At 39.8% G+C, this 12,358-nt stretch overlaps 1 protein-coding gene across 23 annotated transcripts in view; it reads left to right on the plus strand.

The window, feature by feature from the left end:
* Nucleotides 1–12,358, plus strand: part of NEB (nebulin) — a 419,697-nt gene that overhangs the window by 318,596 nt on the left and 88,743 nt on the right. For all 23 annotated transcript variants that reach the window (XM_033944892.1, XM_033944897.1, XM_033944903.1 and 20 more), the window contains 6 exons: nucleotides 2,136–2,240; nucleotides 3,301–3,405; nucleotides 6,194–6,298; nucleotides 6,488–6,592; nucleotides 9,697–9,801; nucleotides 11,708–11,812. In XM_033944892.1, the coding sequence (XP_033800783.1) occupies nucleotides 2,136–2,240; nucleotides 3,301–3,405; nucleotides 6,194–6,298; nucleotides 6,488–6,592; nucleotides 9,697–9,801; nucleotides 11,708–11,812 (630 nt within the window). The remainder of the gene's footprint in view (nucleotides 1–2,135; nucleotides 2,241–3,300; nucleotides 3,406–6,193; nucleotides 6,299–6,487; nucleotides 6,593–9,696; nucleotides 9,802–11,707; nucleotides 11,813–12,358) is intronic.

Genomic DNA, 12,358 nt, shown 5'->3' on the forward strand with positions numbered 1-12,358 from the left:
TCCCGCAGATAATGTTCACTTGCTTTATTACTTCCTAGCAAGCATTTCACTTTTTTTTTTTTTTAATAGATTTTATTGCATTTTTAAAGTTAACAATAGAAGCATATAAATATATTTACAAGCAATATATGATATATGTATATCTATATAGATAGTTACTTAAATATGCGGTCAAGCTGCAAACTATACAAACAGACAAAAATCTCAAAAGCAGTTACAGAAATTATCAAATGGTGCCCAATTTTTACAAAAGTGTGCTGTTTTTACAAGATTTTAAAGCGAATATACTTTCATATTTTCATATAGAGCACACCACTCACTAAAATTAAGCTTAGTATTATCTTTCCAGTTACAGATTGTAAGATGAGTGGCAGTAGCGAGGAGAATATTAAAAAGTTTCTTTTGATTATTAGAAATGATAATATTAGGGTTAGAGGAACACAGAATAAGAGTTTCATAAGAAAAGGGTAAAAAATTAAGAATTTCACTTTTAAAGTAAAGTCAACCCAACTAGTGATCTTCTTGATATATGAATATGAACGGGTGGTGGGGGGTCTTTTAGTAGAATTTATTTTACTCAGAATGTAAAATGTGCTCTTAAGATTACATTGAGGATCAGATTTGGAAAAATGCTTGTTAGTTAGTTATGGTTGGGTCACAATCTTTACCTCTGTCTCTTTGAGCACAGCAAGAATTCAGGGGTGGATAATTGAGTCTGTGGAAAGTTGCTATACTCTCAAAATGGAAGCTAGCTGTGGGTGTGGATAGCTTTCTTCTGTCAGTCTGATGCTTCTGTGGGTTTTTGATGAGAATGTACAGTGCTATGTACACCTTTCAGCACTATAGAAGGGTCAGTCCATGTCAACTATACAAGTGGTCCCCACCTTACCATCTTCAATTTTAATGAAACAAGCAGGTACCCTAACTTATGGCACTAAACTATGCAAAGTTTGAATCCCTAAAACCTTAAATTTATGTAGTAAGAGGTGCCTAAGTAGAGGCCTTAAAATTTTTGTGCGTGTCGTATGAAATGGGCAACTTCGAGGACCACCTGTACACAGAGAATGGCTAACATCAGCCTGAAATTTAGTCCACTGGTGAAACTTTTTGTACTTAATAAGCTTTTAGAGTTTCAAAAGTCTAGGCTAAGTGCTCTTCTAATGCCTCAATGCCAAAGTTGGCCAAAAAACTCAATTCGCTAATTTTTAGCTTCATCTTTGGGGTGCCATAGATTTGTAATAAATTTAAGTGGTGACTTCTTGCTTATTACACCTGCTCAACTATTGATTACTGTTCATCTAAGAAAATTTCAAGGCCTGCTTTCATTTATTTGCAAAGATATTGCAAGTGAAACAGAGCAGCAAAAATATTATTAATAAATTTTACCCATTTTTGAAGCTTTGTATTTCAGTTTTGATACTAACAATCACTGTGGTTCAAAAAGCATTGGATAGAGCAACTTTTTCTCCACCAGATATCAAATTTTCAGGAGGGTGTTTATTTTGTATAGGGAAGAAATTTGCAATTGAATTCTGATAGGCACAGTAGCGTAACTAACTATTTAAAAGTAATAATTGAATTTGTCATCGGAGGGTTCTTCGAATATTCAAGTCGAACTATGAAAGAACTTTACATCACACATAATTTAGGGGTCCTTTTTACTAAGGCGCGCTAACCGATTTAGCGTGCGCTAAATGCTAACGTGCCCTTAGAATATAACGGGTGCGTTAGCATTTAGTGCGCGCTAAATCAGTTAGCACGCCTTAGTAAAAGGACCCCTTACTGTTTAAATGATAACTAGTAGTAGTAGTAGTATAATCCATACTGGTATGTCTCAGTTTACTTAATATTAGAAGGGCAGGCTTGACCAGAGGAATCTTCAGGAAGGCCATGAAAGCTCTGAGTGCTTTGACAATCAACTGAATTAACTGAAATAATAACTTTTGCTACTGCTTTAAGTTTAGGAATTGTTCGTTATAGTTGTGAATGCTCTATATTGTTTGAAACTCCTTAATGAAATGAAAATCAATAGGCACCTTTATAAAGTTATTTATGCAGGCATCAATAAATTAAGAATTCTTCTCTAGCAAACATTAGTATATAAAACAATAATTAACAGAGAATTTGTTTTCCAGTTGCGCTACAAGGAAACCTTTGAAAGTCAAAGGGGCAAATACCACACCGTGAAGGATGCTTTGGACATTGTATATCATCGCAGGGTCACCGATGATATCAGTTCTGTATGTATGCTTTTTATAATCATCCTATTTTCGTAATGTTTGCACTCTTACCCGGTGCAGATCCTCATTACTGTCTTATTCCAAACAGAATCTGAAAAGGTTTGGTGACATTTAGCTAAGTCGTCAGCCTATAGTTTGAAATCTGTATATGTGACTAGATGTTTGATGATAGGAGGAAAACTGGGATTTAGAAACATACTGTAGAAACAGAAACATAATGGCAGATAAAGGCCAAATGGCCCATCTACTATATTTCCCCGCATATAGGCCGCCCCAGTGTATAGGCCACAAAAAATGCCTATACAAATTTTAAAACTGGTAGATAAGCCGCTCCATTGTATTAGCCGCAATTTATCTACCAGTAACTGGGGCGGCCTATACAGTTTTAAAAAATAATCCCCCCACCCCCTTACCTCTCTCGCTGGAATTGCTGCTCCTCGAATCACGGCCAGTGGTGCAGGGCAGGAGAAATCTTTTTGATCTCCAGCCCAGCCCCACGCTGCTTCCTGCGTGCCTTTGCCATCAATTCTCACGAGAACTGACGGCAAGGGCACGCAGGAAGCAACGTGGGGCTGGGCTCTAGATCGAAAAGATCTCTCCTGCCCTGCACCGCCGCGATTTGAGGAGCAGCGAGTCCAGCGAGGGAGGTAAGGGGGGATAATTTTTTTTTAATTGTATAGGCCGCCCCAGTTTTGCAAGCCGCACCCACTGTGCAGGCTTGCAAAACCCATATATAGGCTGCGGCCTATATATGAGGAAATACAGTAGTCTGCCCATCCGCAGTAACCATTATCATGATTATCCCTTCCTCTCTCTGAGAGAGCCTTTCTGATAGGCTAAGGGAACCGTTCCTTAAGCTCAATGGTAGAGTGCCTATGTCAAAATTTAGAGGGGGTTTGTTTGACTTGTAAATGGAAAATTAGTTTGTAGCATTTTCAAGGTTGGAGTTAGCTTAACAATATGAAAATGTAATTTTTCCTTTTTATTGTGATATCCTTGGAACTTTTTAAAAAAATGCTTTTAAATGCAGTATAATTAATTGTATTTTGTCTCATCACAGGTGAACTACAAGAAAAGATACATGAGTGAGTTGGGTTTTTGGAGATCCATCCCTGACCGTCCCGAGCATTTCCATCATCGTGCAGTTACCGATTCCGTTAGCGATGTATGTGGTTTTTTTTCAGTAATGCCTTATGTCTTTGTTCAAGCAAATGTTCCAGCTACAATTAAGGGCTCCTTTTACTAAGGTGTGCTAGTGTTTTTAGGCACGCAGGGTTACTAACCTGCGTTAATTCTGACATTAGCGTCTAGCGCGCGCTATTCCACGTGTTAAAGCCCTAACGCAGCTTAGTAAAAGGAGCCCTAAGTGACAAAACCAGAGTTAGACAAAGAAGCATTACTGTTTGTTATGCACTGACTTATGAAATGCAAACCTAATCATTTCATGAGAGCTACCAAACAATCCACTTGCTGTTTAAAAGACATCTATTTGAACAGGCAAATTACAGTAATCTCATTATATAGCACAATATTTAGCTTCTTGTGTAAAACATAATGTATAAAATATTACAGGGGGGGGGAGTAGAATATTCAGCATGCAGTGGTTGTGTCTTGTTAGCTGCTCACAGCTACAGACTGAGCTAATCCTGGATATTCAATGCTGGGGCATTTGCGCCTTGTGGAATTGAATATCCAGGTATGTGCGATGATCCAGAAGTTAAGCAGACACCAGTTAATATTCAGACTGATGCCTGGTTAACTTGGCTCGTGCAGTTAGGACACCCCTTTTGCCATCCTAACTTCAGGCACTTGCTTGGACAGAAAACTGCTGCTAACTCGCTAAGGGCTCCTTTTATGAAGGTGCGTTAGGGCCTTAATGTGCGGAATGGCGCACACTAAAATGCCATGCGTGCTAGCCGCTAACGCCTCCTCTTGAGCAGGCAGTAGTTTCTCAGCTAGCGCGCGCTATAGCACACGCTAATCCGGTGCGTGAGCTAAAAAACGCTAGCGCACCTTCGTAAAAGGAGCCCTAAGTGTTGTATCCGTCCAAGCTCAAACCCTGGACCGTCCCTAACCTAACCAGTTAGAGATTGGACAAGTAATGGAGATATTCAGCTGCACTACCTGGTTAAGTAACACTAAATATCGGCGATCAGCCAGCTCAGTGGGGGTTTAACCTTTCCTGCTCAGTTTAATCCTTTCGAATTCCGATCCCTTGGACTTTTATCCATGTATATTTTAGACAAGTTGCAGCTCTTTTTGCAGTAATAAATTTAGCATTTCGGGTCTTTCCAACAAATGTTAGCATGCATGCTAGGACTATTGTGTGTGCTATTCCTGAAGAAATTAATATATACATTCCAAAATTAGGGGTCCCTTTACTAAGGCGCGCTAACTGATTTAACATGCGCTAAATACTAAGGTGCGCTTAATCGGTTAGCACGCCTTAGTAAAAGGACCCCTAAATTTGCAGATGACCTGATTCTGGGTTAGGCTTTTATATGTACAGTAGCTGATATTGAGTTATTCCTATGGAATATGAGCTGGTTCAGATCATCATAAAACAGGTTAGTTTTACCCTACTGATGATGTCCAGTATGCGAGGAATCTTGGGCTCAGACATTTGGTATATGTACTTGGCTGAGGAGCCAGAGGTGTATAGTTACCACCCGCATGGTTATGACTAAACACCTCTAATTCAAAATCTCCCTAAATAAAACAATAGTACAGTATCATAGAGCCTTGGTTGGCCAGGCATAGCCAGTTTCTGGCTGCATAGTTAAGACACATCTCAGGAGCGGAGTGCAGAAAGAAGGTGGCTGCATCTCTCCCATAGTGCTCTGGTGCTAAATCTAGAAGGTTTTGGAGGATTCCACATAAAACTAAAGCCAGGCTCATTCGGAATAAAAAGCACTCTTTTTCTGTCATCGTACCAAAATTGTGGAATTCCTTTCAAGACATAATACATATTCAGATTGATTATCTTTCAGGGAGGAAGCTAAAAACAAAGGGTGGGGGAGGGGGGGCGATAAGAGAATATTATATGTATCATTGTTGATTATTAAGTGATATATTTATGGCTATTTGTATGGATATGTTATCACACTTATTATAAGTTTAAAAATGAATAAAGATTAAAAAAAAAAAAAAAGATAATGTAATTTTATTTATACCGTTGATTTTGATTTCATATGTGTTTTGTAATTTATTTGCTTTTATTTTTTTCTCTTGTTTTTGTTTTATGGATGTTCTATGTATTTGTGTATCTCTATATCAATATCTATTTATATATAGATACGGGATATATGGAACTCTATATACTATATTTTAGAGATTGTGATTTAGAAATCAGAATAAACTTTACTAATGCGTAGCATGGGTTTTAGCGCCAGCAGCGGCGGCAACTGCTCCAACACTCATAGAATTCCTATGAGCGTCGGAGCAGTTACCGCGCTGCCAGCGCTAAAACCCATGCTACGCGTTAGTAAAGGAGGGGGAAAAGTGTTTCATTTACAACTCATAGTTTATGGTTTCTTTATTTATAATCCGCTTTTTTCAAGGTGAAGTACAACACACACACAATAGTACTTCACAGACATTTCAGACATCTTACAAAAAAATTAATAAAAAAATAACAATATACATCATATTCAGCATAAAATCAAAATAAAATACCAGCCTGACAATAATAGCAATACCAATCACTTTTCCTATACCAAGAATCAATCTCAAGCTACCTAGTACAACTCAGATTTTCACCGACCAACATCTCATACTGTGTATTTCATACAACAAAACAGATGTCTTTTCAACAGTTTCTTAAAGGCATCCAATTTTTTTTAATGTTTAATGTAAGATGATAGTCTATTCCACTCTTCATGATGATGTACTGTAAAAATGAGGACCTATTATATTGCCATAATCATGTATATTGCTAAATTATTTGTCTGCAGTATAAATACAAAGAGGATCTAACATGGCTGAAGGGCATCGGTTGTTATGTATGGGACACCCCCGATCTTGTACTTGCAGAGCAGAACAAAACACTTTACAGCATGGTATGTAATTCACAAAAGGACATTTTAAAGCCTTTTCTTATTAAATCTCATTTAAATGTTACGCTGAAGATGAATCATTTCTAAGTAATAATTGCAACTAATTAATATGTTATTTTGTTATGCATTAATTACATATTATCAGTGGATGGTTACAGTAGCTTGGGTAACGGAATGTCTTTGTTTTCTTAGTACAAGTACCGCGAGGCCTTCCAAAAGATAAAGTCACAGTTCCAGGAAACTGAAGAAACACCCCTGTTAACCCATTTCAAGCATGCTACGGAGCTGTTGGATGCGGTAAGGAATGCATAGGCTTGTCTCGCGGTCTCTTAGAAGGTGCCATTTTTTTATTATTCTCTCCTCTTCTGTTTGCTGTAATCAGAAGACTAAGTCCAGTATTGTTGTGGACGATCCCCTATGTCTGCTTGCATCTCAGCGCTAATTGCAGGATTATCTTGCATGATTGCTGATTATCTCTGCACAACATATTAGAAGCAAGTCCATCATAAATTGTGTCCAAATATATTATGTTGGGGTTTTTTTTCATCTTTATTGATTTTCAAACTTTGACAGTGGAATACAATTAATTGAACATAAAATACTGCATAAAACGTGCTATTAACTACACAAGAAATACATAAAACAATCATTTTCTCCCACCCTTCTCCCAATTATTAATACAATAAGACATATGATGTGATTAAAATATTATAATTAAGTAATTTTAATCCTCAAAATACATTTCCCTCCCCCCACCCACCCTGGATGTGTAAGGAAATCTAAGAAAAGGAAAGATACATGATATATTATGTTATTTTCTCAATCTGTTCTGCCACTTTGAAGGTTTAAGGGGATAATTCTTTAAAGAGTCACCTAATTTTGGCAGCAAGGATGCACATATACTGGTATACTAGGCATGTACACACAAATGCATCAGTAAGTAATCCTATATGAAGATATATTACAGCACATTGTAGGTAAACCCTATATTGTAACACTGTGAATAAACTGTGACCGTTTCTGAGTGCTTTGGGGAGGGCGTGATACACATCTAAATAAATAAATAAAGGTGATACTTGCAGAATTAAGGGCTATTTGTGTGTTGTACAGTTGGGTCCAATAGGTATTTGGTGGGTTTTAGAAAACTCACCATACAATATAAGGGGGTTTATGGTGAGATGTATACCTGGGACCTTTTATGTGAAGTTCACTGCAGTGCCCCACTGCTCTGCTGGGATGTCTATGTGGTCAATCTACTAAAAATGCTGGCCCCTCCTACATCCCAGTGGCTTGTTTAATGCGTTTTTCTTTTGGACACGTTGTTTTTTGTTTTGTTTTTTTCAAAAATGGTTCAAAAAGATAGACGCACATCTGAAAAATGACCATTTTCAAAAAAACAGGATAGACGTTTTCAAAAAGGACATTTTTGGTACTGGATTCAGATTTGGATGTCATATCGAAAATGGCCCTCTCTATAACAGGGCACTGAAATTTAAGTGCATTTGTGAACGTAAATGTATAGAATATTGCCATTCAAGCAGATAAATGTACACTTACCTATATAAATGGCAGTAATGCTCCTAACTGCTATTCCATATATGCACACTAAAGTGACTTAGGGGTAAATTCTATAGACAGTACTGAACATTAAGGGCTCCTTTTACTAAGGTGCGCTAGCGTTTTTAGCGCGCGCTACATTGCCGCACACGCTAACCCCGCACTAGGCGCCAAAAACTAACGCCAGCTCAATGGTGGCATTAGCATCTAGCGTGCGTGCTAAAACTGCTAGCGCAGCTTAGTAAAAGGAGCCCTAAGTGCCACTTCTGCGCTGAATTTTTAGCACAAAAAAGCATTCTAATGGCTACAAGATGCCAAAATGAGGTAAAAATGGCAGATCTGCACAAAAAATACATGCACAAAAATACATGCACCCATTTATGGAATAGTGCGTGCATATGTGTGGATCTGCAAAGGGAGTATAGCCTTAAAATGTATGCTGTGTTATAGAATTCAGGGGATCTGCACTTAACTTGCGTGCCAGGATTTACACCTGGTTTCAGCTGGTGTAGCTACTCGTGCCCAAAGTTGAGCACAGATCCCATCATTACATGCTATTCTATAAAGGGCACCCATCCCGGAATGACTTTTATAAAATACTGCTCAGCGCTGAATTTTGAGCTCCATTTATAGAATTTATTTATTTAAGTATTTATACACCACTTATAGCTAAGTGGTTTACATTTAGGGACTCAGGTATTTCTCCCTACTTGTCCTATTGGGCTCACAATCTAATGTACTTGGGGTCACAAGCAACAGCGCTGGGCTTGAGCCTGCAACCTCAGGATGCTAGGCCACTCTTCCACTCCTTTGTGTATAAATGCAAGGGGGCATTCACAGGGAGGAACATGGGTGTGTCATAGACTAAACTAAAACTTCAACCAAAATGGAGCTCGACTCGGTTAACAGTAGCTAAAAGAAATACAAAAAAATAAAAGAGGAATAACAAACTCAAAGAATATTAATGCGATTGCTTTCCAAAGTGTTTAGCAAATAGAATATTTTTTTTTAAGATTTGCGAAACAGTTGAAAAGGGCCCAGGCCCCTTAGGATAAGAGGAATTTCATTCCATAGTTGAGTCAATTTAAAAACAAAAGATTGACCGAGTTTCCTGATTCCCTTTACTGAAGGGAAGGGCATTTACGTGGGCTGCTCATAGAATACTGAAAGTTCTGCATGCGAATGCTGAATTTAAGTGTACATATCGCAAGTGTTCTTCCAGAATAGGCTCACTGGCCATGGCACCTAAATGTTGACGTCCTGCCACAAAATGGCCCCCATAGGGCCTGGCTCTATAAACAGTGTCTAGGTTAGGCGTTGCTAGGCACCTTAATTGGGGGATGCCTAGCCAAGTTCTGTGTGGAACTCAAAATTAATGAATTTAATTGATGTGGTAAGTGACCACACCAATAGAAGTTCATTTAAAAAAAATGTTAAATGAATAATTGAGTTCCACACAGAACTTGGAGAGGAACCTACTGACACCTAAGTTTAGGCACCTACTGGTACCTAATGATACCTACTTCTAGAGAGGGCACAGTTAGGGGCAGAGAATAGACGTGTTATGACTTAGCCGTTGTTAGGCAACTGCGTTAGGCATCGGTAAATTAGGCCAGGAAAACTTCGGCCTAATATCCTGGCATCTAACGTTAGGGCACCTAGCAACGTCTAAATCAAGTTAGGCACTAGTGGGCCCGATCCTGTAAATGGCAGTTGAGTGGCGCCGTTAGTCACCGTTTATAGAATTAGGCCCACAGCGTATATGCTGAAATATTGTAGTTCAGAACATGGTCAGATTCTCTTCATGTGTTTTTCTTGTGCTTTCTTGTTCTTTTCATGGACAGAAAAAATATAAAACAAGAGCCAAATCGATGTTGCAACAAGGATGTAATGAGATTTTGCGACCAGATCTTCTGAGAGCTCTCTTCAACACAAAGATGTGGAGCCAGGTAAAGCGAGCCATGTCTCTCTAGTTTATGCAGTCTGGATTGATTCTGTCGTTCTTCACTCTTACAAGCCCTTTGGCTTTACCCCCTTCCGTGTCAGACATTTTGCACAGCCCTTTCCATTTCCTGCCTCTCGTAGATCAATTCACAGTAATATCAAAAGCAATACAGAATAAGTACAGTACTCCCCCAAAATTCACAGGGGTTCCATTTTAGGAACCCCCATGAATTTCAAAAAACCGCAAATATGGTTTTTCGCCTGTCAAAAGGCAGGGGAGGCAAGCGAGGGCAGCTGGAGCGCCGGTGGGTGAAGAAAATCACTTGTGGTCTGCTCCAACCGCCTCTTCCTGTAGAAAAGTCCGGCTATGCCAATCAGGAGCTGCTTTGACATGCAGCTCCTGATTGGTGTAGCCTGACTTTACTAGAAGAAGAAGCGGTCGGAGCAGACCGCGAATGAGTGAGTCCGCGATTCGCAAACTGCGAATTGAAACGCTGTACTTTATTTTCCAGTTTTAAAACATACAAGTGAATAGTTTACTTATAGTTATAGTTTATTACTTATATTCTGCCTTTATACAAAGCAGACTATAATAGTGGCATAGTAAAGGAGGGAGGGGGGCGAGGGGGGGAGTCCACCCTGGGTGCCATGTTGGTGGGGGCACCGGCACCCTTCCTCCTCTCCGCCCTCCGCATCTTCCCATTCCTCCCCTCCACAGGTGCACTCCCTTCCCTTCCCCCGCACCTCTGGTTGAAGGTGTTGTTCACGGCAGTCAACAATGTGCTCTTTGCGACCCCCGTCGGCTCTCCTGCTGCCGTCACTTCCGGGCGCCGCGCATAGGAATTGACGTCAGACAGAGAGCCAACGGGGTTGCGAGGAGTACGTTATTGACCGCCGTGAGCAACCACTTCAACTAGAGGTACGGGGGAAGGGAATAGAAGAGCGGGGACGCACGGCAGGGGGAGCGGGGAAGGAGTGGGGAGCACGTGCAGCAGACAGGATCAGGGAAGGAGTGGGGGGCTCACACCATGGCTGGTGGGATCGGGGAAGGAGCGTGGGGGGGCAGAGACGAGGGCAGCGGAGGGGCATCACCGCCCTGGGCGCCTCTCATCCTCGCTACGCCACTGGCCACTGACTACAACAGTACATTCATAATTAAAAGAATAACTTAATATTCATAACACCACATACAACACAGAAAAACATCATTATTTCATAACATAGCAAAAGTTTTCTTTATCATTTTCTGAAAGGATCATTAAATCCGATCTTTCTGACAAGTAATGTCAACGCGCAGATTTCATTTGGCAAAATAAATGAATTTTTAAAAGTTTCCTACATTGACACACATCATTTATCTGTCGCAGATACACTGGAAGCTTGTTCCATTCTATTAGTCCTGCACTGCTGGGGTTTTTTTTTGGGTTTTTTTAATTAGACACAATTAAGTTTGTTCCACTTTATGGGTCCTGCACAGCTGGGTTTCATGTTAGACACAATCAATAATGTCTTCAGACTCATGCTTCTTTCTTCTAACCAGTCTGGCATTCATATGTGCAGCGCCTAATACGTGCCTATATATACGCTGAGTTGTGCACTTGCTGTTTTGGGGTAATCGGCTCACTCATAGGTATAGCCTGCCTTATGCGGAGTGACATTGTTATGTTATCCTATTGCTGTTTTCAGAAATTAATTAAGACCACTTTGTTCGATAAGTTTAGTACTTAATGAGAGTTTTATTATTGAAATTCTATTTTTACAAATATTTGTATTTTTTACTGTATTATTTTATTTCGCTGATTGTCCAGCTCTTCTTAGTGTAAACCGCCTAGAACTTTTGGTTATGGCGGTATAAAAGAATAAAGTTATTGTCATTATTATTATTATTTTCTCTCTTTTATTCACAATCAGTGGAGATACAAAGAACTTTATGAAAAACACAAGGACAAATTCACTTCTCTTCTGGACACCCCTGAGTATCATCGTGCTCATAGAGCAGACAAGCAGATAAGTGAGGTAAGTGTGGCTGATATCATTTAGAAGGCCTTTTACTATGGCACGCTAGGCTTACGCTAAATGCTAATGCGCCCATTATATTCTATGGACGCGTCAGCATTTAGCGCGTGCTAAATCGGCTAGCATGCCTTAGTAAAAGGACCCCGTAGTACCGAAAGAGGAAGCAAGCAGTTTATGGATAAGGCCCCTTAACTTTAAATCTTCAGACCCTTAGTCACGTCCTCTCACGGTAGACTTACCAGTAAAATATAATAAACATTTACTTGCGCAAGATTGGAAGAGTGGAAAAGGGGATAGTCCCAGAAAATGAACCTTTCTAGCTCTCGTAATGGAAGTACACTTGGCAGGAAGAAATTAATCCTCCCTTTTACTTAGCCATGATAGAGGTTTCTACCATGGCCCGGAGCGCTAAATGCTCTGACGCTCACAGAATTCCTGTGAACACTGGAGCAGGATCGGAGCATTTAGCTCCACAGGCCTCAGTAGAATCCTCGACTGCGGCTTAGTAAAAGAGGGCCTAAATCTGAGAAATTTACTTTTAGATCA

The sequence above is a fragment of the Geotrypetes seraphini genome, chromosome 5, assembly GCF_902459505.1.
Source record: "Geotrypetes seraphini chromosome 5, aGeoSer1.1, whole genome shotgun sequence".
NCBI classification, from domain to species: Eukaryota; Metazoa; Chordata; class Amphibia; order Gymnophiona; family Dermophiidae; genus Geotrypetes; species Geotrypetes seraphini.